The 27,951-nt window shown below is 44.4% G+C and overlaps 1 protein-coding gene across 1 annotated transcript in view; it reads left to right on the top strand.

Annotated features, from left to right (window-relative positions):
* Positions 1-1,653: 1,653 nt before the first annotated feature.
* Positions 1,654-27,951, top strand: part of PIP4K2A (phosphatidylinositol-5-phosphate 4-kinase type 2 alpha) — a 179,243-nt gene continuing 152,945 nt past the window's right edge. The window contains exon 1 of the mRNA XM_082616812.1: positions 1,654-2,057. Coding sequence (XP_082472938.1) covers positions 1,914-2,057 — 144 coding nt within the window. The 5' untranslated portion in view covers positions 1,654-1,913. The remainder of the gene's footprint in view (positions 2,058-27,951) is intronic.

Genomic DNA, 27,951 nt, shown 5'->3' on the forward strand with positions numbered 1-27,951 from the left:
TTCTCTAGTTGCTGGCGAGCGGGGGCTGCTCTTCGTTGAGGTTCTGCGGGCTTCTTATTGCAGTGGCTTCTCTTTGTTGCCGATCACGGGCTCTAGGCGCGCGAGCTTCAGTAGTTGTGGTGCGTGGGCCCTAGAGCGCAGGCTCAGTAGTCGTGGCGCAAGGGCTTACTTTCTCCGAAGCATGTGGGATCCTCCCAGACCAGGGCTTGAACACGCGTCCCCTGCATTGGCAGGAGGATTCTTAACCACTGCGCCACCAGGGAAGTCCCTGATTATTCTCTGATTAACACAAAGAACCTGAGGCTCAGAGAGGTTATCTACTCAAATAGGTGGGAGAACTGGGCAACCCCACCTCTTCTCACTGCAAATTCAGGTTGTTCTTTTTTTTAACCACTAAGAGTGGTGATGGTTGAGGCTGGGGGAGCAGATAACATTTTGGACAATAGTATGAAGCAAGAGAGAAAGAATAAGAGGATGTTGGGGCAACCCTTATGTTTAAAAAACAGTCAAACCAAAAAGGAGCAAATGAAGGTGACCACATGATCTGTCACTTCCCACCCCGTGAGACTCATCAAGCTCCTTAAGGGATCAGGATCTGTCATGCTTTCTTTCCCTGAGAGAACCAAGCAGGTTAACTGGTACACAGTAGGAGACCACTATACTTGAGGGGGAGTATTAATGACAATAGACATATAATGACTTGCCCAGTGGGCTGAGTAGGGTAAGTGCCTAGAACAGGGTTATGATTACTGGGGAAGATATAGGGACAACAGGTTTTCAGACATACTTGGAATGGCAGCTTCCTGAGGTGGTTCAGGTATTCCCAGAATTAAGAAGGGCTAAATTTAGGTGTACGTGGATGAAGACAGTGAAAAGGTTTCCGCGGAAGGTGAGTGAGATGAATTAAACGGATATACGAAACATCGCGGAGGATTTGACGTAGAAGGTGCAATTTGGGGCATGATTCTCCTGGCCAAACCAAGGGCTCTAGATGAGGAATCAGGGTCCCATCTAGGGAGGGCATTAGTGGTGGTGGGAATGACAGCCCAGCGGCTTAGGTGGGAGTCTCCCTTCTGCATGCATGTGGGAAGGCCCAAGTTCAGGGTCCAAAAGGCCCGATGGTTAAAGGCACAAAAGGATTAATAAGTTCTTTGCAGGGCTACTTTGGGAGGCGGCCAACCACGTGCCCAGGTCCTTTCCCTCGGTGCTAGGGAAGCCCTGGTCTCCACGCAGCGTTTCACGCCTCACTAGCTCTCCTGATTCTTGGCACCGGTAAGCGGCGGTGCCCCGAGCCTCCTTCCTTCGCCTGACCACCGTCTCTGGGGGCTCCTCTCCTCCGATCTCCCTACTCTCCCCATCCTTCCCTCTTTTCTCCTGAGCTGCAGAAGGGATACCTTGCGGGAGTCCTCACGCTCCCCGCGCCGCACGCCCACCCTGCGGCCTCCTAGGCCGGCGGGGAACTGCCGCCCCGAGCTCGCCTGCGACCCGGGGGCGGCCTGGCCGCCGCGGAGCCGGAGCGCGAGGGCGCAGCTTAACGGTCCCGCGGCCGCGCCTCGCGCTCCGCGCCCCGCCCGGCGGCGCCGCAGCTGCTGCCCGCCCGCCCCCTGCGTCATGACGCCGGCGCCCAACGCGGAAGCCGCTCGCGGCGCGCCCGGTCCAGCCGCGGGCTGAGCTCGGAGCCGCGGCGGGCGCGGGAAGCGGGCCGGGGCGCGAGCCGAGCGCAGCCTCCCTCGCCAGCCGGGCAGAGCGGGCACTGCGGGCGGAGCGGGACGAGCGTGCCGGCGGGCGGAGCGGGGCACGGCGCGTCGGGGCCGCCGCCGGGGGGGATGCAGCTGCCTCCCCGGGCCGGCGTGTAGAGAGGGCGGGTCCCCGGCCTCGGGAGCGCGGCGGTGGAGGGGACAGAGGCGGCGGCCATGGCGACCCCCGGCAACCTGGGGTCCTCCGTCCTGGCGAGCAAGACCAAGACCAAGAAGAAGCACTTCGTAGCGCAGAAAGTGAAGCTCTTTCGGGCCAGCGATCCGCTGCTCAGCGTCCTGATGTGGGGGGTAAACCACTCGGTAAGGGCTCGGGCTGCGGCGCGCGGTCCCTTTCCTCGTCCTCGTCCTCCTCGTCCTCCTCCTCGTCGTCGTCCTCGTTCGCCGCCTCCTCCTCCCCCTCCTCCCCCTGCAGCTGCTGAGGGGCGGGGAGCCCGAGCGGGGCCCGGGCCCTCCGGCTGCTTGCCCTCCGGGGCTGCCCGTTCGCCGCGGCGCCTCGGTGCCCCCAGCCCCGCGCCGCGCGCCCGCCCCTCGGGGCCGCCCAGGCGCCACTTGGACCCCCTAGGGACCTAGGGCCGGATGCAGGACGAGGGGGTCCCATTTGCACTGGAGCCCTGCGGCGGGTACCAGTGTCGCCCCCGGTCCGTGCGTCCGCTCGCTGGCCGATCTGTCCCCTGCAGCCCGGGAACTGGGAAGTTTGTGCGAGGCACGACTCCGCCTGGGCTGTCACCCCGGCGGGGGCTGTTGGGGTGAGAGTCCCGGCGCTTGCTTCCTCTGCGGGGGCGGCGGGGGAGGTCGGGTCCTCCGCCGTCCGGCAGGTGTACTTGCCAGAGGCTGGGAGCGTACGAAGCCTCCCCGCACCGGGCACAGGGGTGAGAATACTGGAGATCGCGGAGCTTTGGGCAGCGGCTTAGTGCTTAGGTCCTTTTTTCCCTTTAAAGGCGATATTCTTGGACGCCAGGAATCTTTTTGGCAAAGATGTAAATATGGCTCTGGTGTTTAGCATCTTCCTCTGCTGCTCTCCCGCATCGCCCTGCCGCTGTGCCCGCTGAAGAGCTGCCTGGCGGGGAGTCTTGCTCCCCAGACCTCCTCCCCCACCTTGGGGAGCCAGGCCGAAGTCTCCGACTGCGGAAGGGCGGCCTGGGGGTGACAGCGGGAGGGGGTCTCGGCGGGCGTGGTGGACGGCTGTCTTGAGTTGACTGCACCCGTTTGGGGGGTTTGTTTCAAAGGTTGGAGGAGACGGCTTGGAAAGGTTAGCGTAACCCGCTAGCCCGAGGTCCTGGAGATGCGCCGCTGCGGGCTATGCGGACTGCGGTCTGAGGGTCCGAAATAGCTTCCTGCTGATCTTCCAGCGAGAAACTCTTGCAGTTTTAATCAACTTGGGATCAGGAAATCTGATAGGAGCTGTTGGCTGAGCCATGAAAGTTTAAATGAGCCTGTGAATTTTGACCATGACCTTACCCACTGCAGTCGATTAGCGTCTGAGGAGAAGTGTACGCTTGCCTTCCGTACTTTTGATTTCGGTGGATGTCCGTGGGCCCTTTTCAGCATAATAGAAATGACAGAAAACCATGTTGGATTTCGAAAGAACATTCTCGGTGTAGTGAAGTTGGTTGAAATGGCTCAAAAGCATCGTATTTGTAGTCTTCTTTCCCAGGCTGAGCTGGGGAAAAGGTGAAACTGTATCAGGATTGATCGATTGTGCTTGCAAGGAGTGACTGTTTTTAAGAAGGCTAAGACATGATTATTCCTATCAGCCTAATGCCTGATCGCCTGGAGTTCATTTTAACTTCCTGATAACTTCTTGAGCAATTAGGAATGCAAGCTTTTGCAACAGCGGACACTACTGCATCAAAAACCCCCTCCGTTTTACTAAAGTAATTAAATGTTATTTTTCCTGTGTAATAAGTGTACAGTTTGGAGTTATGTTCTAAATTTAAGGTGTTTTTTTTTATTATGTTGCTGTTAGTTGCTTTTTTTAAAAAAGTAATGTTGTTAGTTCTGTATGTATGGATGCTTTTATCTCCTTTGAAGTTCTGGTGTTTTGGTCAGGAGAGTGTTTGTGTCTGAGCGTTTAATCTGGTAAAGTAGTGATGATAATATGCCACTGAAAGGGTGTGCTGTCTGGGAATTAGTCCCAACTCCAGTTTACTTCAGAAAACCTAGTAATTGTGCGGTGTTTTACGGTACCCACTTCTGTTGCTACTTTATACTTTTGAATTGCTACATTTGTTTTAGAGTTTCTTGCTAATTGGAAATATTTTGAAACTACTTAAAGCTTATAAAAATAATGTGATTTGTAGATAGTGCATTTTCTTTTGCTTTCAAGAGAAGTTAGCAAGTCTAAGTGTAGTCATCCAGAGGAGTCAAGTTTCCATAGTATGCAGTATAACCATGTTATTCATTCAACAAATATATATCAGGCGCATTGTGCTAGCCTCTGTGCAAAAGATTGCTAAAAATGCCCCTCATATTTTTGTCCTAATATTTTTATTTTTAGGGCTCGAGTTGACATAAGAAAGGTCTGTTTCACAGGCTTCTTTTTAAAAATGTTTATTTTCTTTTTTTTTTTTTTTAAAGAAAGGACTGGTATATAAAGATGAAATCTACACTCAGATGCCATGTGTTTCTGGTTCATTTCATTTTAGGTAGCAAAGTCTTAGATAAATGTTTTCATATGACCTTGTATGCACCAAAGTCTACAGTATAATATGAGAATAAATTTGTCAGTTGTATTGTATATGAATGGAGATATTTGAGAAAGCCTAGTAGAGCGGGAAGGGATCATTCAAATCAGTCCTTCCCTACATTTCTAATGTGATCAGGATTAATGGGAAAAGATGTCATGAACATAGCAATTTCTTGCTTTTAAAATTCATGTGCATTTGTCTTAAGGACATTTAGAAATAACCATATATTTGGAGCACTAAAGGGGAACTGTCGTCATCTACTACATGGAGGATCATTTAAGCATTTTACAAGATTGGGAGTCATCTACGCGCCATAGTAAAATGCTCATTGGATCCATGTTCTAATTCTTCCTCTAATGCTGTTGACCTTGGGCCTATTAACTATTTTTGTATTCATATTTGTATCTGTGAGGTAAGGTGATTGGACTGGATTATTTCCAACTTTTTTCTAACTTCAAGATTCGACTACTTTTACAGTCGAGTAGGTTCCTACCATTAAGTTAGGAGCCCCAGACTAGGAAGAATAATAGTATATAACAAAAGTTGCATCACTATTATAACCTTGCAAATGCAGCCACACTCAGGGAATTTTCAAGGCCATGGTTGGGGCAAGGAAATCTGTGGTGATTGCAAGAGATGTGTGAACTAAGAGTTGGTGGGTTTGATTGTAGTCGGGCTGCGTTGCAGTCTATTAAGTCCAAGTCTATTTGACTGAAATATAGAAACTTGCAGTTAAGGTGGAAAATTTCAAGTCCGTTGTGGTGGTAATTATCAATGACAAGAATAAGCTTGACTTTGTGTGGTTAATTCGATATGTTACTGCTTTCTGACTTAGACTACCCATCAGTGAATGGATCACTGCCAATTTTTATTTTAAGTATTTTAAGCGGAGAATATAATTGAATACATAAAGGAAAAGATGACTTGAGGCAATTTTGTCTTGTTACATTTGGAATTAAACTAAAAATGATCAGGCAGTTAGCTTCTTACAGTTATATTTTAATAGTGTGTGGAGCATGCATGTAGAATGTTAGGAGTCAAGCCTTGTTTTAAATAGATATTCTAAAAGATTTTTATGTGGAGTGAAATGGGGGCCTTTTAGAAATGAGTATTTAAAAGCCTATTTAAATATCTAAAGGAAGACCTTTGCATAGAAAAAATTTAAAGGGCATAAAACTTGTTTAAAACAAACGTAGTGTTTCGAAGTAATCAACATTAGTGTTCGTTTTTTTGGTTGCAAGCTGTGGAAATGTGGATGAGCAGAGGCAAAGTCTGTAAATATTAGGAGGGTTTTGGAGGTCACAGTGGAAGGACAAATTGGTAAGCAGACCAGGAGAGCAGGGCTGGGGCTGGGCTTTGGGAATAATTGGAACCAGGTGCTTGGGTGTTGTTGGGACTTCTCTGTACGTTTTGGCTATATTCTTGCTCATTGCTGTCTGGTTTCCTCCACAGGGCAGGGAACTAATGCTTCCTGAATTTCACATTTTGTAACTTCCACCCCCCAAAAGGGTCTTTCTGTCTCCGATTCAGTTATAAAAGTCCCATGGAAGGATTCTGACTGGTTCGGCTTCCATCAGTTGTGGCATTTCCCTAGACCAAGCCGCTGAGAAAAGGTGGCAGCTCTTGCCCATTGGAGTTGGGGAAGAACAGTTCCCAGAGGAGGGACAGGCAGCATCAGGCAGGTATCCATCCTAGTATTAGAGCTAGTACTTATCTACTACTCGTCTAAGATTGTCTTGGTGCCCATGCGCCATGTTTTGTGTGTTTTGGCAGATAACGCGGTTTTCTGAGCTGAGCATCGTAGCCTTTGTTATAGTCTCAACAAGGTCCTGGAATTGAAATAATATTGAAGAAATAGTGATGTCTTTTAGGTTCATGGGTTTATATTTGGGCACTGAAAAAGGTAAAAGAAGGAAACTAGGGTTTGAAAATGAAATAACTATGAAATAGGGACTGAATGGAATGTAATGAAGCAATTAAATGAAAAGAGTAATGAGCTAGACATTAGATGAACCCAGTGAATGGAACCCAAATAATCATTCATTCAAGAACTAGTCTCACACAATTTTTCTTTCTTCCCTTTACTTTAAAGAAAAGAAGAATGCCAAGCACACAACACACACAACACACACACACACACACACACACACACACACACGAAGTTTATTATTAGGGAAATATTTTCATACCCCCTAAAACTTGGGATTACATCCTGAGAACAGAATACATTTTGTTCTCCATTTATTGACTACCTTAGAATGAACTTGAATATTCAGAATGATGCCCTTGGCAAGACCATGATTTCTCTTTCTATGATAGGATTGTCTGCTGTCTGCTATGTCTTTAGAAAGATTTTCAGCAAGAATTGTAAATAAACAAAATCTACCTTATGTTGATTAGAAAATGCAGTCACCCAGAGTAATTAAATCTGCCAACATACCCTTGTAGATACAGATTTTGGAATTTAAGGGAATTGGTGCAATTTGGCCAAATGGTTTGTGTTATTAGGTTCAAATCCTGCCTCCATCTTGATGGGCTGTTTGAGCAGATAGATGATTTATTCTCTTGAGCCTCAATTTACTCATTCTTACAAGTGGAGATGATGATGATTACCTCACAGTATTATTTTGAGGGTAAGTAAGATAATGTATTTAAAGCCTAGCACTGTAATTGGCACATAATAAAGATTCAGTAATTGGTACCTAAAAATGAACAAATTCAGATGCTGTTAGGCTGGTAGCATATTAATTAGCGCTAGACAGGTGTTTCTTAAAATTTAATGTGTGTCTGAATCACCTGGGGACATTTAAAAAATGCAGATTCTGACTCAGCAGGTCTGGGGCGAGTCCTGAGATTCTGCTTTTGTCACACTCTTAGGTGATGAGACGCTGCTGGTCCGCAGCCTGTACTTTGAGTAGCCATACAGTAGAAGGAATATCGTTAAAAATAAGGAAAAATGTTCAGGATTTGTCCTCTGACAGCATGTGATGAATCCTTGGAAGAATGGTGACCATGTGATTGAGTTTGAAAAGTTAAGAGAAGGAATTGTGTGTTGAGAAAGGATGCACAGATTTTTGATTTGAGACGCGTTGAGTTGCAGGTGATACTGAGTGGACATTCTAATGACTGTGCCCGCCTGCGGGGGGTTGGAAGGTGGCATTGGAGCTCAGGAGAAGGTTAGGGCTGGGATGGAGAATTGATAGTTGTCCATGCAGGATTGGTGGTTGAAGCCATAGGGGTAAATTCAATCTCTGAGGGAGAAATAGGAACACCTGGGACGCTTGGCTTTGAGGGAGGGATGGAGAAGGAAGAAATGTGAGACAAGAGAAAAGTCAGCCGGAAGGTTAGCAGAATTAGATGTGCCGGAGACCACGGTGTTCATGGATATACTTTTGAGACAGTGGTTGATTCGGATGTGTGTGTGCAGGTGTGAGAGCTTAAAGATTTATGGAGCCAATGAGTAGAAGTGGGGAAGCTTCTTCTAGAAGGTTAGAAGGGAGGTAAAAGATGCCGTTTTATTTAGGAGCACCTAGGTATTTCCCTTGACTCCATATCTTAACTTTCTCACTTCTACCAACCAAACCATGTTTATTTCCTTTCTTGAACAGTTAAAAATACCTCCTAGCTTATTTCTCGGTATATACTTTTAACCACATTTCCGCTTTTTGTGCCAGGGACCGCACGGGAGTCCAGTGAAGGCTGTGGATCCCTTCTTAGAACAATGCTTTTGAACAAATTAATGAAAACACATAGGATACATCCTACCCAGTTCACAGATCCCCTGAATTCTATCCACGGACCACTTGAGGGTTCATGGAACCCAGTTAAGAACCCTCGCAAGAATAAGTTGGGGATGGTGTGGGGTGGGAAGCCCAGCAGCTCGGAAGAATAGTAGGAACAGGCAGAGGTTGAATTAATTACCTGCCGAGATCACAGTGCTAGTAGGGTGGTGGGAGTCAATCCCGTACCCTTAACCGTGGAACTGTGCTACCTGGGACAGGCCCGGGAGTTATTCATTTCTTGGAGATCTTTTCTTTCCTTCCTTAGTCTTAAAGGCTTTGACAAAGTATTAGCTATTAATATGGAGAAAAACAGAAAACAGTTTTTCCTTTACAGAAAGAAGAGCATTGCTTATATTCAAAGCACGTAGGAAGAGGGCATATATAAAACTTCTTTATGAATAGTCTTAGAGGGAGTTTTAAAACCTACCTAAAGATAAGCCTTGACATTCAAAGTAAGCATAGTTTTTCACCGGTCCGCAGTGGTTAGGAGTTCAGGCTCTGAAGCCACACTGTCTGGTTGGCTGTGTGACCTTAGTCACAATTCTTTTATGAAAGGAGATATTAATAGTGCTTATTACGGAGATTTGTTATGTGGGTTAAATATGTTGGTACTTGTAAGATGCCTAAAGAGTTGCTGGCACATGGCAAGTTCTTAATAAATGTTAGCTTTCATTTTATCATTTTTAAAGTATTTTAAATGGCAAAACATGGAAAATTACTAGAGTGCATGTTAAATTAATTGTTCTGTTATCCTGGTTCACAGACATCAGACATCACCATTGCACTTGGCATCCTTGTGCCTCTTTGAGTTATAAATTAATCATTTTAGAATTATCTTTGTGTCCTTGCTTTGACGTCTTTATCTGCTTTGTTATAATGTTCTTTTTTGTACCTTTAACGCCTTGATCAGGTTGTTCAACGTGTCAAAAATGTAATTCAGATTCATTAGTTACAGGTTGTGTCAGCTATTAATTTGATATTTCACCTTTTTTTTTTTTTTAACATAAGGGCACTGTGCAGGACGCTTGGGATGCAAAATGAATATATTGTGGACCGTACCTTCAAATTGCTCATAACTGCAGGGGAAACAGACATATGCATAAACATGTGTAAACAACTAGAGTATCAGGAATGCTGGGGTGGAGGGTGTTATATAGGGTGGTCAGAGTATAAACCTTATGAAGAAGACATTTGAGTAAAGAGATGGAGATAAAGGGGTTGGGCATGAGGATATCTGGGGGAAGGGCATTTTAGGCAGAAGGAATAGCTCATGCAAAGGCCCTGAGGCTGGTGCTGACTTGGCATGATTAGAAAACCGCAAGGAAGCCTGTGTGGCTGGAGCAGAGTGAGAAAGGGAGAAAGTGCTGGGGGCTTGGGGGTGGGGGGGGACTGGGTCATGATTACTTCTGCCCAGAACTCTTGGAGAAGGTTCAAGAGGATCTGACATTGAGAGGCCCTTGAAGATGGAATAGAATCTTCCAGCTGGAGAAGGCAAGGAAGGGTGTGTGTGGCCAAGGGGAAATACTGGCAAAAGTAAGCTGACAGAGTGAATGATGCTGAGGGCTCTGCTGTGGCCGTGGCCTCGGGCCTCGCTGCTCACTCAAAAGTGTAATCCACAGACGCATGGCAACAGCCATCACCCAGGAGCCTGCTGGAAACGCAGAACTGTGGGCCTCTCTGCAGACCTTCTGGGGCATAATGTGCATTTTAATAAGACAGGTGATTTGTAAGCACCTTCCAGTTTGAGAAGCACTGTCTGGGGTAAATCTTTGGTTTCAAACCCTGGGGTTCCCTGGAGGTGCCTCTGAGGCTGGTGGGAGGGGGCTGAGTTGGTGGGGGAATTTATCCCTCGCCTCAGCCTCATCCAGAGCAGCTTGATTTTGTTCTCATCGTTGTCAACTTTTTTTAAAAATTGTGGGCAAGGAATACATACTGTACAGGTACAAGGGAAAAAAGGTTCTGCCACCAAGAAGATCAAAAACCACAGAGGTAAATGAGGGGGAGTGCTAGGAGATGGTTGAAAAGGTAGTTTGAGGGCAGATTTTCAAAGGCCGAGGAGCCTTTGTTTGCCAGAGAAAAACTTAACAGTTCTGACAAGGGCCACTTTAAAATTTGCCATAAAAAGCAAGTGGTACTCAACCCTGGAACTGTACTGTTCTCTCTCAGTGTGTTCTCTGCTCTTTGAATCTATTCTTACTTTTCCACTCTCCTTCTCTGTCTCCCCCAGCCCCCAGCTGATTACTTTAAGGCTTTAGAAGGCGTTGAACAAGTAGAAGGTATATCGCCTTCCACTGTCCCTGCTACCCAATCCACCAGCTTTTGGACACTGAATCCATCAGCCTGCAGATGCGCTGGAGCACCACACTGTCTAGTTTGCTGGCTGCTAGTCGCAGATGGCTATTTAAATCTCATTTAATTAAAATTAAATCTTAAGATTCAGATTTCCCTAAAGTGCTCCATAGCCACCCGTGGGTGGTGGCCACTGAATTGGAGAAAAAGACTTTTTCCATTGTTGCCTCACTTGGTATTGGACGGCGTTCCCGGCTCTGGGAGCTCCTATCTCAGAAACGAAATAAACAGTCCTGACAGCAGAAACCCTCCTTTGGTGTCACATCTCTCAGGTTAGCGTCCACTCTGCTTCTCTGTTCCTTGTTAGAGCAGAAGTTGAAAACGCTCGCCTGAAGCCGCTGTGTCCCGTGGTCTGTAGTGGCTGTCCCGCCCCCCTGCCTCCCACCTGCCATCTCCATCCTTACCGCTCCCGGGAAGCGGCCCCTGTCAGCCTCACCTTCATGTTTTCTGATCCAGAGGCCACCTTCCTGGTTTTATTCTTGTTTTCCTTCACTCCTTAGGTGCCTTATCCAGCTCTTCATCCTTCTTTCAGCCTCTAAATGTTAGAGTGCCCCAGGACTCTGTCCAGGGTCTTCTTCTGGAACTACAGAGTGTATTTCATCTGCATCACCTTATTTATTTAGTCCCGTGGCTTTTCACGCTCATAGTTAAGAAACGGACATCTTCCCTTCAGACCTCCCTGCCGGGCTCCATATTTCCATTTCTTATTTGATATTTCACTTGACTACCTAACGGGCACCTCATATGTGTCCCCACCAGGACTCCTGGTTCCCTCCCCCTGCCTTGCCCCACCTGCCGTCATGCCCTGAACTAATTTCTCCCTCATCTCAGTCAGTGGACCACCATTTACCCAGGTGCTCAAGCCCCAAACTCAGGAACCAACCTTGATCCTTCTCTTTTCCTCACCTCTCCCTCCCGACCCGCATTTCTGAGTTCTGACTCTGCATACTTCTCTCCTCCCGTAGGAATTCTCTTCCTCTAGAACATGGCAGGGGCCCTCAGGTCCCCCTGTGGTCCCTTTGCCCTGTCTCAGTCCCAATTCTCAACAGCGGTGGCAGTGATCTTTCTGAAGTGTAAATGATGTCGTCACTTCTTCAGAGAAAACCTTCCAGAGGCCTCCCTATATACGTATAACTGAATCACTTGCTGTACACCCGAAACTTACAAAACATTGTAAAAAAAAATAATAAGTAAAAAAATAAAAACAAACTTGAGGGACTTCCCTGGCGGTCCAGTGATTAAGACTTCACCTTCCAACGAATGCAGGGAGTGAGGGTTCGATCCCTGGTCAGGGAACTAAGATCCCGCATGCCTCGCGGCCAAAAAACCCAAAACATAAAACAGAAGCAATATGGTAACAAATTCAATAAAGACTTTAAAAATGGTCCACATCAAAAAAAAATTTTTTTAAACCAAATAAACAAAAAATACAAACTTGAAGAGGAAAAAAAAAAAAAAAAAACCCGAGCTCTTTTCAGTGGCTTAGACTTCTTACTGGCCTGGCCCCAACTACCCCCTGTGCCTTCTCCCTTCCAGCCACGCTGATCTTCTTCCGTTCCTTACACAAGCCAAGTTCAGAGCAGCCACAGAGCTGCTGCGTTTACTTTCCTCTTTGTCTGGACTGTTCCTCCCTCGGGCCCCTTGTCATTTTACTTTGTCAGCTGAAGGCTTGCCCTCTCGGAGAGCCTCCCTGACCACATCTCAAGAAGCCCCTCCACTCTCACACGGCTCTTATTCTCTCTGTGACACTTGACACTGTCGGAAAAGGAGGTGTTTACATGTTTATTGCTTCTCTCCCCCGGCTGGGCTGTGAACCTGTTCACTTCAGCTCCCCAGCAGCTGAGACCAGGTCATGCTTGCTGCCCCCTCCCCGCACCCGGAACGGCGCTTGCATGTAGTAGGCACACAATAAATACTGTGGAATGACTGAGTGCTCCACGGGTGTGCTGGGAGCCCTTCCACGTTGAATTTTCACGAGCACGTAAGCTCTGTTTTTGCTAGGATTGAGCAGAGTGTTGAGAGCGGTTTGCTGAGCGGGTTGAGCAACGCCTGGGCGAGTAGGGGAGGACTCGCTGCAAGCGGGTGATAAGAGGTGTGGGGTAACCACAGCTGATGACAAACCAAGAGCCGATGGCCACAGCCGCCTGCGAGAACTGCCTTGTGAACGTGGCAGAGAAGTTTCAGGGAGGGTCAACAGCTTCTCTCCTAGAACCTCACCAAGTCAGTTGTGTGGAGGCTATGAAAGCATTTCTGAACAATCCGAGACCTTATTTTATAGACGAGTGCACTGCAATGTCATTTCTGCTTTATTCCACGTAGTTGGGGTCTGTTATCAGCTTCAGGTATGCCTCTCAAAGTTCTAGTGTTCAGAAACGTGCCATAGGTTACATTTAAGACTCTTCAAGCACTGTGAGAATAGCGGTGATACTGGTACCTCGAATCTTCCGGGGTGTCTTTCTACCGTGTTACGTTTCTGCTGGCTCTTAGTCATGGTGCCTTGTTCCCGTGTTTGCTTGGTAATTTTGGCCATGAGCTGCTCCTTTGCCTTGAACCATTACTCGAGGAGGATTTTCAAGTCTTGGAGTGAAAGTGTGTCCCTCTAGAGAGGATTGTCCCCTGTGGCCAGGTGGCTAGGGGCACTACAGACCAAGGCCATTTTAGACTAAACTCACAGCTTGGGATTTTTTGGACTTGCTGGTGGTACACATTTGGGCTGCAGTCCCCTGTGGGTGGAATGGGTTTATTTTGGGATCACCTTTACGCTGAGGCTGTGACCCTTTTGGATCCTACCCTCATGGAGAAAGGGTTTCCTATTAGATCCCCACCTTGGGGATTCGACTTCTGTTTCTCTCAACCCACGGGACCGTCGAAGCCGTCAGAGTGAGTGGCCTCCGTGGGCGCTCACGGCTCTCGCCCTCAGCTTTCACTCAGATTTTGGCAAGGTAACTCCTGCCTCTTCAGCGCTTTGATGTCTTTAAGAAGATGTTTGGAAAAGTGTTTTATTTAGGATGTTTAGCTGTTTTCAGTGGCAGAGTTGATCTGAATAACCTAGTTCCACCCTATTAGCGGAAATGGAAATCAGCATCAAAGTTTCTAAACAGAGGGAGTGACAGGCAACAAGGGAGAAGTCAGAGCCCCGGGGTGCTCGGGTGTTTCTGTGGCCACCCCAGGGATGGGTCAGTGACGGGACTCAGTGCCACCAGAGGAGACTCTGCTAAAGCCATTGCTGTCCTCTGGGTAAGAGGCGACCAGACTCTGAACTAGGCAGTTCCGTGGCGGCAGAGAGAGGGTGTCCCCAGAGATGTGTGGGAAGTTGACTGAGCTGGATTTGGTGACTGCCCGGGGGAAATGGTGGGTGGGAAGGAGCCGAGGGCGACCCCAGGTTTTCTAGGTTGGGCACCATTCAGACTCTCTGTTACATTAATGGTTAGCTTTTGGCATTTAAGAATGCCAAAAGGCGTTCTTATTATCTGCACTTAGGTTACTCATATGTGGAAATGATGTTATTTCCTATTTTGATGTTTTCACAAATCTTCCAATTTATAGGTAAATCCAGCATTTGATGCACTTCATTTTGTAAAAAGTGTCATTTTCATATCTAAAGTTCTACTACCAATAACCTGTAATTGGTTTAGGGTTTTTTGTTTTTTGTTTGTTTTTTTTTTTTAGGTGTTTTCTTTAAGGCCTTAGGGGAAGAATTATGAAAAAGACAGTTTTTGCTTGTAAGGAGTTCCTAGTCCTAGTGGGAAGATAGGCATGTAATTATGTAAACAAGGTGCTAAATTGGTGAATTAACAGAACTGCCTTCAAGGTTTATTTGGTTGTAAATGACAGTCGCAGCAAGACAGATCAGCTAAAAGAAAACACAGGGAGGGGTGATGGGACAGCTTCTGGAACAGATGGGCGTTGAGAGTCCAACAGGGACCAGGATCCAAAGCTCCTCCTTCCTCACTTTCTCGCTAATCTTTGCATCGTTTCGTGAACCTTTTCTCTAATAATATTGTCTTTTCTCAGCTGCTTTGTATAAGTAGACCCCACACAACAGCTATGCTTATTTGCCCCCAGATCCAGGTCCATTCAGATGGCATTTAGCCACCCTGCATCCTAATTTCAGATTTCGTAAGAGGGAGAGAAGGGGAGAGACAAAAAAGAGAGCGGCCATCAGATCAGACGGCTGCGGCCATTGGGTCTCCTGCCGTGCAGGCTTGGCTGCTGGGTGGCACCTGGGTGGAGGGACAGCGATAGTTCTCAAGCCTGGGAATCCTTCTGGACGAGGGACCCCTCTCCCCAGGTTGTGTGCACAGATCTACAGACAACAGAGGCTTCATAAACTGCCCGGGGAGAGTTAGTGCTATTTGAGTTGGATCTTGATGAATGAGTTGGCATTCAAAGAGGCTGGAGAAGACGGCCATAGGCAGAGTAAGCAGCATGTACAAAAGCATAAAGGAGGCTTCCCTGGTGGTACAGTGGTTGAGAATCCGCCTGCCAGTGCAGAGGACACGGGTTCAAGCCCTGGTCCGGGAAGATCCCACATGCCGCAGAGCGACTAAGCCTGTGCGCCACAACTACTGAGCCTGCACTCTAGAGCCCGCGAGCCACAACTGCTGAGCCCGTGAGCCACAACTACTGAGCCTGCACTCTAGAGCCCACGAGCCACAACTACTGAGCCTGTGCTCTAGAGCCCGCGAGACCCAGCTACTGAAGCGTGCGCACCTAGAGTCCGTGCTCCGCAACAAGAGAAGCCGCTGCAGTGAGAAGCCCGTGCACCACAACAGAGAGTAGCCCCCACTCACTGCAACTAGAGAAAGCCCGCATGCAACAACAAAGACCTAATGCAGCCAAAAATAATTAAATAAATTTATTAAAAAGAAAGAAAAAAAAAGCATAAAGGGCCTGTGTCATTTTCAGGGACCTGCTGAACCTTTCCTGAGGTGCCATTAGGCTTCCCATCTTCTATTTTTACAGTTTTGTTTGTTTCCATTCTCTCGCATGTATTCCTTTTTTTTGGGGGGGGGTGCCTCTTGGCATGCAGGATCCTAGTTCCCTGACTGGGGATAGAACCTGTGCCCCCTGCAGTGGAAGCATGGAGTCTTAACTACTGGACCGCCAGAGAAGTCCCACGTATTCCTATTTAAATTGCTTCTGTTTGCATTGATTCCTTTGGGCTTGGTCATTTAGGATTCAAATCCTATCTGCAAGTTGCTGGACCCCCTAACATTCAGAGCTCAGTGCTATTTGTAATTGTAATAAACATGCTCTGTTTTTGTTCCCACCTGCATGTTGAGGGAGGTATTCTGTATTAACCGACCCCAGAATGAGGGACCTGGATGGCACTGCTATCACATAACCTGCACAGAGGCACCTGGGTGGAAGGGGCAGTACCGCCAACCACCCGCGGCAGAGGGCCACAGCTCCCTTTTCGTAACTTGCCTGCACAGAGGAAGTTCGTCTTCTGATGTGCACTGAGGTGCCCTGTGTGCTAGCAGCTGCCCTGCTTTTCTCAGGTCATGCATCCCAGATTTCTCATCTGGAATTCCGAAGTGTTGGTATCCTGGAGGAAGCTTTCACGCGGGGGTCAGGCTGGATAGAAGAAAAGAAAGTGGGGTTTCCTTTACAGATTTGAATCTGCTTTAGAAAATGCGTAATCACGCAGGCTTTTCTGCTATGTGCGTGTTTACATTACACAAATTAGTTTACACAAGTTTGGTCAATGGGGAGTGCTGGTATACGAGGCAGAAATTGGTCCCTACACAGTTTTCCTTGGGCACAGCACTGCTTAATGCCTCCAGATAACAGCAACTGGATGCAAAAATACCCGACGTGGCCAAAGGCAGCAGACCAGGTAGGACAGCGGGACACCTGTCCCCCTTGTCCTTGCTCTTTGCTTGACTCAGGTGGCCAGGTCCAAAGTCTTGGAAGAACTAATTTCATGGTTCTGTCCAGTTTATGTGCATTCGGTTCTAGTCTGTATAAAGTCAGTCGTTCCTTATATTATTTGTGTTGAATGATCTTCACAATTGTATTTTTAAAGGTAAAATTCCTTCTGTATTTCTTAGGAATTAAACAGTTTTGAAGATGGACATGTATATTTTTAACATTTTATTTTTTTAAGCCTTCCACAGGTTTTGAGTCTTCTCCCTAAAATCTATTTTAGTGTTAGGCAGAACCTAAAGTTTTTCAAGAACACACCTATCGCATTATAAATAGAAACATTTGTATTTACAGTTTATCTTGCATACCCGTACACCCACGTTGGAATCCCGCTTACACCCAGACACACACACAATCGCTGTCATTGTTTTTGTTTGTTTTGTTTTTTAAAATAAATTTATTTATTTTTATTTTTGGCTGCGTTTGGTCTTTGTTGCTGCACGCAGGCTTTCTCTAGTTGCGCTGAGCGGGGGCTACTCTTCATTGTGGTGCGCGGGCTTCTCATAATAGCAGCCTTTCTCTTGCTGCGGAGCACAGGCTCTAGGTGCGCCGGCTTCAGTAGTTGTGGCTCGCAGGCTCAGTAGCTGTGGCGCACGGGCTTAGCTGCTCCACAGCATGTGGGATCTTCCCAGGCCAGGGCTCGAACCTGTGTCCCTTGTATTGGCAGGCGGATTCTTAACCACTGCGCCACCAGGGAAGCCCAGCTGTCATTGTTTTGTTTCCAGGGATAACCAGGTATGAATGGTGTTGGAAGCCTTGCTGACTGAGTCATCCATAGTCTTAGAAAATTTGAAGACACTTATCTACATAAGCAGAAACTTAATTTCTTTACTCTTGAATTTCCTGAGTCATCCTCCTCCAGCCCGACCACGTTGCCCTCTCCGTCTTTCACGCACCCAGGGTCTGCGGTGTTCGTGTGTCTTTCACAAGTCTTCCCTGACTCCTGAAGTTTCCATGCCCCAAAATGCCCGGTTTCACTGTGCTGCTAATCAGCTTTACCTTTTTGAAACTGTGCTCTAGCTTTCTTCTGTGCCCAGAAGCCTGAGAAGAAACTTTCTCTTCAACTAACCCCTCCCTCATAGGACCGAGACCCCAGGCTTTTACTCCATTAGGAATTGGAATACGTTTCCCCATTGAAACAAACAGCCACCTTCCAAATGAACACTTGGAATACAACCCGTTCATAAACTAGACTCTGCCTGCACACAGATGAAAAGTTCAAATGCTTTGGCATAGCAAGAACTGTTCAGAAACAACGGTGATAAACCCAGAAGACACTTCTTTGTTTTGGCACATTGAGCCAAAATAGGAGGACAGGAGCAAATTTAAGAGGCTTTTTTTTTTTTTTTTTTAGCGGTATGTGGGCCTCTCACTGTTGTGGCCTCTCCCGTTGCGGAGCCCAGGCTCCGGACGCGCAGGCTCAGCGGCCATGGCTCACGGGCCCAGCCGTTCCGTGGCGTGTGGGATCTTCCTGGACTGAGGCACGAACCCGCGTCCCCTGCATCGGCAGGCAGACCCCCAACCACTGCGCTACCAGGGAAGACCCTAAGAGGCATTTTAAATGAAAAATATAGGTTAGGAGAAGCTAGTGTGTCCCTTTGACTTACTTTTCTTTTGCAGTTTCAGCATCAGATATTCACAGATTTAAAACATGTCAATGAAAATTTGATCCAGTAAATAGGCCACAGTGAATATTTTTATTTTGTGTTATATGGAACTTCTTTTTTCTTGTGTCTGTTTAGGTGAACTAGAGGTGTTCATGGTTTTCAGTGGCATTTAAGAGGAGAGGTGTGTGTGTGTGTGTGTGTGTGTGTGTGTGTGTGTAGTATATTTTCTATATGAAAAACTTGAAAAATATTGACAAATATAGTGAAGAATTACCATGATCATTTTATCCAGAAGCAATCAATGTCAGTGTTTTGGTGGGTATCTTTCCAATATCTTTTTAAAAAATCTCTTTGAGATTATACTGTCTGTATATTTCCTCATATCATTAAGTATACTTCACAGTGACAATTTTTAATGACTGCCTAAAAGCCTAATGAAGTTTTAATAGCCTATATGTTGGTTCCAGTTCTTTGCTATCATAAATAATGGTGCCATCAACATCTCTTTATATAAAACTTTTTCTTATATTGGATGATTTCCTTAGAACAGATTCCCCTTTGGGGGAGTTACTTGTTCAGAGGGTATGAATATGTTAAGGCTCTCAGTACATGTTGCCAGGTTGTTTCACAGAGGGGCTGCACCAGTTTGTAGTCCCAGCAATATGGGTGAGAGCCCTTTACCACATCTCCTACTGTTTTTTTTTTTTTTTGCGGTACGTGGGCCTCTCACTGTTGTGGCCTCTCCCGTTGCGGAGCACAGGCTCTGGACGCGCCGGCTCCGTGGCCATGGCTCACGGGCCCAGCCGCTCTGCGACATGTGGGATCTTCCCGGACCAGGGCTCGAACCCACACTCCCCGCATCGGCAGGCCGACTCTCAACCACTGCGCCACCAGGGAAGCCCACATCTCCCACTCTTGATTGAGTATTTCTAAGTTGAACAGGAAAGATTGGAATAAAAAGATACATTTTTCTTTACATATATATTTTTAAGAGAATGCTAACTTTTTCAAGCTCTGTTTAGAGAAGTTTTAGGCAGAATAATCAAAGGGGTGCCCACATGGGCAGTATGGGGGCGTCAAGTCTGGGGGATGGAGGACCGGCTGCCAGGTAGGCTGGCGGACAGAGGAGTCTGCCCTCTAAGGAGAGCCGCTTTCAGCTGACCCACTTCTCACAATTTCGTTCGTTCTTCTGCTTTAGAATCCTCAGTGTCTCTGAAAATAAAGCTTGATAATTTTCTAACTTCCTTTCTTCCTTCCTTCCTTTCCTTTCCTTCTTTCCTTCCTCCCTCCCTCCCTTCCTCTTTGCTCTGATATACAGTGGGACAGTGGTGGTGTGGGTCACTGGAAGTTGGTGATTGGTCAGGCAGAGTCCTTGGATCTCAGAAGCAGTGTGGTATCCACTGCTTGTGGTTGACTCACTTTAACTGGTCCTACCTTATGTAACTTATGCTACACCCAACCCAATGGCGTTTATCGGCAGGCAAAATTCTCCAACTAGAAGTATCCTAATCAGGAATTTGTCATTAGTTATTTAGTCTTGCTACTTCACATCAGACTTGACTTATGAATGATTCAGATGAATCTGTTCAGAAGATGTCATGGGCGTCCACTGGCGTCCACAATCAGAGTGTATGTGTTTGCTTTTTATCACCCGTGTGTAGTCCTGTTGTTGGCTTGGAGCTTGATTCTGTGTGCTGTCCGCTCTGCTCGGCCTTATCTGATGTAAACATGTCAGTCACCTGTGCTGACTTTACAGCCATCCTGCAGCCTGGCAAGGCTGGGGAGGGGAGGTTGAAGCTTTAGCCGATTTTAACTGTGAGTGCCCGGCTCCTTACTATTTAGATAACTGGTATACAGAAAGGAGAAAGCAAGGTAATTTTTCCTTTCGGCAGAAATGAATGAGTATACTGTGTATTTTCATAATATAATAAAATTACCTATTTTAATTCTTTTACACAATATAAAAAGTAACATTTCTCTTTTGCTGAAGAAAAAGAACTGAGAACATTGAAGAAAGTTGAAGGAACAAAGGTAGAACTCTTAGAAAGAAAGGGATGCTTATAAACCAGAGCCATCCAGATTAGCTGTTATTTCCCGTTTCTGTGGATGTGTTTTGTTGTGACAATAGCAGATACAGTTACCAGTTGTGGGGAGGCCTGAAGTACTGACTATTCCAGATGGATGCAGCCTGTAAAATTAGCCCCTGGAGGATACATTTGTTTAAAAATGGAACCTTCTTGATTTTTTTTAAGCTTGAGTTAGAAAATTAAGGGCCTTTTATAAAAGATGGTAATATATATTTAACTTGAGTGATTGATTACCTAAGAGAGAAATAGTCCTATCCTGTTATTATTTTAAAATATTAAATGCTTGATACAAAAAGCAGAAAATATTCTATCTTATTAAAGAAATCTCTTTAATTCATGTGTTATGAGTCACAGACCATTCTGAATAGGCTTTGGGAAGTGTGTTGAATGAGAACATAGTGTGACTTCAGTTAAATAAACAATATCAATTTTTTATTAATTTCAAAATAAGGACTTTTAGAATTATGAATATAAATCTTTCATATTCTTTCTGTTTTAAAGAAATTACCTTGTTTCCTCATGTGAAAAATTTTTGCAAGAGTTGGAAAAAGCTTCAGTGCACAGTAACATTTTGAAAGGAATTGTTTTCCACTTAACCAGAGTGGCCAAATACTATTTCAGAACAAATTCATCCCCATTTCTGCAAATCCGAAACAAAAGACCATTTAAGAATTCATTTCAACTTGGTATTTATGAGAAGAAAAGACTGTTCTGATGATATGCAGAACAGTGCTAAATAATGAGTTATAAGCTAGAAATGTTTACCTAAAACTGTTGGATACACCAACTGAAGCGAGACCTTCTATCCTGTGTTTCGTTAAAAAACAAAAACCAAAACACAGATCTTTCATAGTAGTAAATGAATTGGAAATAATATGAATGTCCATTAGTGTGATATTTGGGCTAAGTGAAATAAGATGTATCTGTATATTGAAATACATTGAAACTATTAAACATGTTTATGGAGGTGAATGTTCTACTATGGAGAAGTGACTTTGAATATTGAGTGAGAAAGTAACCAGTGCACTTTAAAAGTATTACATAGTTTTCTGAGGAGGGAAGGGAGTATAGGTAATTTTTCACTTTCTATTTATATCTTTTTCTGTGTGTGATTACTTATGTCTTTTTATAGTTTGATTTATTTTCCCCATTACTACTCATTGCAGTACTCCTACAGTTAGAAAAACAAGACATGTACTAAGGTGTGATGGGTGGAAAGAAATCTTCTACATATTGAATTTGATGAGGCAGAAATAACTTGTAAATTTCTGTTTGTGAAATAGATATACTTGCTTGGTACAAGGGATTTTTTTCTTTGGGGAGCCATCCCAGGAAATCCTTTGATTTAAGGCGTTATTGATTGTATTGGGAGAAATGATTAAGAAAATAATGATTCTAAAGGTTGTTACTTTTTTGCAAGCTTGGGAAAAACAAAGATAAATTGATGTGATTACCACAGATTTACCAGGTGTCCAAGTTTTTATTGTGCATCACATCAGGGAAAAAAATCTGAGCGCATGCTCTCAACATTTGCATTTTAATTTATACGTGTCGTGTGTACTACTGCATTATTTTATGTTTTATAATCTACAGGAATTTTAAAAGGATGCACTAAAGATAAAATAAATATTAAAGCTAAGAACTTGCTCTTGTTAAAAATTATCATTGATATGTTGTGGAGTGTTTTTACCTTAATGAAGGTACTGTGGATGAATTTATACCATTATCTTTAAAAATCTCGGTAAACACTTAGCGGGGAAGCAATTTGAAAGTCTAGTCCTACATTCAATTTATTTTGCTATTTGGTTTTAAAACTTAGAATAGCTGAAAAAAAGGTTACCTCACAAAGGTTTATTGATCCAAATGGATGAAGAGCATTATTGGCTAAATTTATTAACTAATGATTCTCATTTTTAAACAATCTACCAGCTATGCAAAAGTTTTGGTTAAAATCTGTCTGGTAAATTTCTATTTTCATTATGTTCTCACAAAAGGTATTAGAGTTTATATTAATAAGGATGAGGGAGTTCAAAATAAAAAAAAACTTTATATTTATTGAAAATGTTAAAATAGATTAGAAAAGTATCTCTAAGTTCTCTATAGATACAAAAGCACATCTCTTTTCAAAATGCTTTCTCCATAGTATGTTTCTTTCCAAAAGGCAGCTATTTTCTTGCACTTGTTAAAACCTCATCTTTACCTTGAAGGGATTAAGTAAGCTCATTTAAAAAAAAAAAAAAATCTGCCAGTCCAGTTGTGATCATAGAATAGGTCAGTAAATTTAGAACAAATTCTTCTATGTATTTTTCCATAAAGTAACTGTAACACTTCTGTATAGTACAAAATATTTTTGTGGTCACTCTTCACCTCATTGCTTAAAGGTTTTTTTTTTTTTTTTTTTTTTAATAAAACCACAAAGATGACACCCTACCATAAATAAACCAGACGCTTGACATAGGGCCATCTAACGAGTGAACCCAAATGAGGCTGCTGATGTTGATCTAAGATGCATTTCTTTCCTTTTAAGGTAAAAAGAACTATGAACTGATGTTCTGGTCATTTTTTCTTGCACCAGTAGATTGTCTTGTTTACTCCTCTCCCCGTACACACCCCTAAGGAGATTCTTCTAGTACAGTATGTAAATGGAGTGACTCCAGCTTTACATCTCTTTCATCAGATTTTTTTCATTTCTTAGATTCCATCTCAAAAATCATAAAATGTTAGAACCGGATAGTACTTGCGACTTTTTTTTTTTCCCTAATGGCTTCATTTTACAGATGAGAAAGCAGACACAGAAATAAAGAGACAACACTCAGTGATAGAGCTGACGTTTCCCGACTTCTCACCAGGCTAGTTTTTGTTAAATTCATCTCTGGAGAGTGTGTAGGTGACCAACAGCTACCCAGATGTGAACTAGTGAAGATTTGTTGATAACTAGCTTCCTAAAGACTAATTTCCTTCCCAAATCTCTCTGCTGTGTTCTTTTGCTTCCCAAGCATATGGCCTTGAAATCATCTCATCTTTTTCTTTCTCCTTCCTTTTATCATAGACACATATGCTTCGTCTAGATATTCCTGAGTCTTCTTTCCTGAGAAGTAGCCTTCTAAGTGAATCAAGATGCAGTGTATCATCACTCTGACTCTTTTTCTTGATGAAGATGAAATCCTTATAAGTGTCAGCTCTCCAGAAACCTTTGAGGCTATTAACAATGAAAATATAGGTAAAATAAAACAGAAAGCAAGCGGGGTGAAAGTATCAAGTTGGAAAGAAGGAGAGGGCCATATATATTTACCATAAATTTTTGCAGTCTTGGTTAAGGACATTAGGACATTTGAACTTGAGACTTAGGTTTGAATTTCATAGCAGCCCTGAGAAAGCTATTATATAACTATTCTTGTCTAATGGGAAGACAAATACTAGTTTATTTCCATTCCCTGGTTCTGAGGGGAATTTGCTATGAAGGGAGTTAAATGACAAAATGAATGACCCCGATTGAGTAAAAGAGGATTAAAATGATTGGATATGCATAACTATTTATTACTGACTTCAGTGAAAGCCAAGGGCAGAATGTGACATGGGGACTTAGTAATGTAGGCTGAGTGTATGGCCTTCCCCTTGTCTGGCTTTATACAGAGATAAAGTTTGAATAAATGATTGCTTTAAGGAATCAGTTTTTCCAGTCTGGCTTGGTGACAATATGAAGTCATTCTTGAGTGGCTAAGGACATGTTTTCTACATCGTTGACTGAGAGAAGTTTCATATACTGTAGGTATGTTGGTAGGTAGGTAGTGAAGACCATGTAAAATGAGAACCTGACTTGTGGACCCGTCATAATGAAGGGCCATCTCTGTCTAAGGCAAGGTCACAGGCAGGACCTGGATCTTTCTCAGAAGCATTCAGTAGCAATACTAAGCTGAAGCCCCCAAATTCTGAGCTCTAGAGCAGGGAAGACAGTGTTTAGGGTAGAGATAGCAAGTACCTACCTTACAGGAGAAGAATCCAAATACAGCTTCCATAATATGCTTATTTAGGAGCATATCCTACCTTACGCTCTTCCTCAAATGATCTGGTGTAGATTTTAGACTATTTTCTGTTGTCTAAGAAACTGACAGTTTTTTGATACGTGGTCCAGATGGACAATGACAATAATTCGTTTTCAGTAATTATTAGAAATGTGACGAAGAAAGCTTATTTCTGAGACATTAGCCGTGTGCTGCTTTGAAGTGTGTTCTTGAAAGTCACTTACGAAAGCCCTGTGGGTCCAGCCTTTGCCGAGAGCTGCGTTTCCTTTCTATCAGGAGCTCACAACTGAAAATGCAGGAAATGACATCCAGCTGTCACAGTCATGGATAAGCCACCTCATCCTTTGTGGCATCAGGTGGGGCACACATAAATAAAGAACAATTCTAAGTGTTAGAGAACTTGTATTTTGTACAAATGATGGTGTAAGGACTTACATTTGATGATGAAAAGTAAGGAGTAAAAAGTTTTAAAAACTCAGTAACCAAAAAGTTCTCTAAGTCCTTCTGGAGGAAATAAAAGCCCAGCCCCCTCTTTCTCATGCGACAACGCATATACACAGAAATATACTGGGATAGAAGTCAGTCATCCCGAGAAGGAGGAGAAGGTGTGAGAGAATGAGAAGAAACCTGGGGCTCCATCAAATACAGATGTGAAGAAAAAAGTGATGAATCTGGAAAAGTGCTCCCGGTTTTTGACCTCCAAGGTCCTGTGAATCGGAGCAGGAGGGAAGATGACAAGGACTTAGGAGGGCACAAGCCTGATGTCGTCGGGCTGAGGGCAGGTTGCCAGGGAAAGACCTCTGGGTTCAGCTGAATCCCAGCCGCCATCCTGAACGCTCTAGTGAACACGGAGTGTCGTGGGCAGTGTGGACGGCAGCTGTCATTTGGCAACAGATACAAAACATCAGCGTCGTCTGAGCCTCCAGTCTTCTTCAGGCTTCCCCAGAACTCTTCGGTTTTCTTATTTGTCAAGTGTGAGTACCATCGCCTCCTCTGCCTCTCCCAGTATGTTCTGTGGGGACACATAAGATGATGTGAGCTCGGAGATTAAGGACATTTCCAATCCTTTAGCGGGAGCAGGTGCTGACCAAGGGGCGGGGGTGGTAGAAGTGTTCGCTTGAGCACCCCACGGCCAATTTATACCCACTACTCTTGTGTTTTACATTGAATCCCTTTGTTAATTTTTTTTTCTCGTTTGGAGGAAATACATATATATTGATTTTACAATCCAGGCAGCATTGCATAATAAACAAAGGGTTGGCTTTGGAACCAGACTGTTTCAAATTCTCGCCCTTCCATTTGCCTTGGACAAGTTATTTATCTTTCCAAGCTCAGTTTTCTCATCTGTAAAATGGGGTTGATACCTCTTGCCATGTTGCTATTGAGGGCAAAATGAGATAAAGAATATAAAAGTGTCTGGTGGTATTAATAGTCGTAGTGCTCTCAATAAAGGTTCATTTTTGTTCCCTGTCTTCCATATTTGTGCTCTTCGAAGAAAAATTCTCTTGAAAGAGGAGATAACTTTAGTTTTACATCACTCTTCCACCAGGGGAGAGATGGAAATTTTTCAAATTTTTATTTAAAATCTTCTAGTTCGTGGACTACACGTTACGATGGTAAATAATCTAAGGAAATCTTTGAAGTTGAATGATTTCCAAGGAGGGGGTACCCTAATCATTTAAATGGGACCTGATCCTGTATTGAAGACTTACGAAAGACAATCACACAGTGCCCAAGAGTTCAGATTTAGGAGCCAGACTGACTGGGTTCCAATCCTGACCCCATCACTTGTTAGCTTTGTGATCTTGGGCAAGTTGATTAACCTCTCTGTGCCTCAGTTTCCTCATTTGTACAATGGTGGGGGATAGTACTAGTACCTAGCTCATAGGGTCCTTCTCCCCTCCCCCCAAAATAGGGTAGTTCTGAGAATTAAACGTGTTCATATACACAAAACTCCTAGGACAGCGCCTGGCACTAACTGCTTTTTATATTTTTGTTGTGATTCTACTGCTACCACTGATGTAATGCTAATAAGGTTAAGATTAATACACATTTAAAGAAATAATTAGAATAAAGTATTTCCTAGGGATAAGCAATTTCTACAAGACTCTTTCTTTTCACACTCTTCAGGGCTCAATTGTGCAAAAAGAATAGTAAGCAAATTTGGGCCTTGTTCAGGGCTGTCCTTAGAGTGATCCATCTCTTTTTGACATGAAAGCTTTTTCCAAAGAAAAGCTTGAGCTGTCAGTGAAGACCCTACCGGGCGTTGTACCAACACCCTCCGTTTGCCGTGGTTACGCTTTGTTAGTTGCTCTCCTCGGGTTCCACTTTCCCAAGGTAGATACACCAAAGCCATATATTCCTTTAGTGGTATTCACGGAGGAATGCCTGTGTCTGTTTCATCTGAGGGATCAGTGACATTGCAGACCAGTCGGCTTGTTAACATTTCTAGGTATGTGAAAGGGGAAGAAGGGCTCTGGGTGGAGCGGCCTGGAGAAAGGGCGGGGGTGGGTAGTGGGGGGGTGGAACTCAGGGGGTCCCTGTCCCAGCAGCCCCGTGAAGGGTTCCCGCAAGCCCCGCTTTGTGAACTCACCTAGAAGGAAAACCTTGCCCAGAAAGGAGAAAAGGGTAGGTCGGTGTCTTTCAAGTTGTAGACAGACATGTAGACGAATCCTTACGTGATTCCTTTCTCAAATCTTAAGTCGTGATGTAATCGATTATTTGGAGATGTGTGGATAAATGATCATAAGCCCAGGTCTTTTTGCTCTGGGTTCCAGGCATGCACATACGTAAAGAACTGAATGGAAATAGGAGTGCCTCGGCTTTTGTGAGTAAAACATTTCATGCTTTTAAAAACCGTGCAGTTTTCCTATCATATGCCAGTACTACAACTGAAGAAATATAAAAGTAAATTCTATAAGGTGGTTTTTAACTTTGTGCTTGATGTTTGAGACTGTGTACAGGTTTATTAGGTGCAGTCCTTTGTTTTAAGTCTGTACGGAATCCTGTTTTCTATTGACACCATATTTTAACTCTTGCGTGTTACGTGATCAATTTCAAATTTTTCTATTCATATTGCTTCCTTAACGTAGTCAGAAAATGTTTCATATTGTTTTCGTCTTGGTGGCCCTTTTACTCCTCTCTAATAGATGTGAACCGTATTCATTTTCAAAGTTAAAATATTAAAATGGTGCTAACCCACTCGTTACCACACTGGCCTTTATCCATAGATAAAAACAGAAAGAAGAGCTTGCTTGCTTGCTTGCTTCAATTACTGATTGTCTCTTTAATGTAGAATAACTGCCAGGAAGAAAACAGTCTTGGACACCTATTAATATCACTTTTCAAGTCTCTGAAAGGAACCCAGGGGTTCAGTGTCCTCTCCCTCCATTCCTTTGTGGTGTTTGATTAAGATGTAATACACAGAGCTGATTGGAGATTAGATTTCCTTCGGTAGATAAGAACAACCGTCTAGGAGGTCAAGTTGTCCAAGGATGAAGTCAGCTGCCTGGGAATAATGAGTTTCCTGTTCCTGAAATTCTCCAACACTGCTGGGTCAGCACATTTCACAGTTTTTTCCAGGGTGGTAGACAAGACTCGTAAACATTCACACCTGGAGCAACTCCCACGGGCACATTGGGTTTGGGTGGCTTCCTGACCCCCAGCCTTAAGCCCACCCCTAACCCCTCGGTCAGGAATGAATATCAAAGCGAGAGGCAAAGAGATACA

This window comes from Mesoplodon mirus (assembly GCF_964341445.2).
Source record: "Mesoplodon mirus genome assembly, chromosome: 4".
NCBI lineage: Eukaryota > Metazoa > Chordata > Mammalia > Artiodactyla > Ziphiidae > Mesoplodon > Mesoplodon mirus.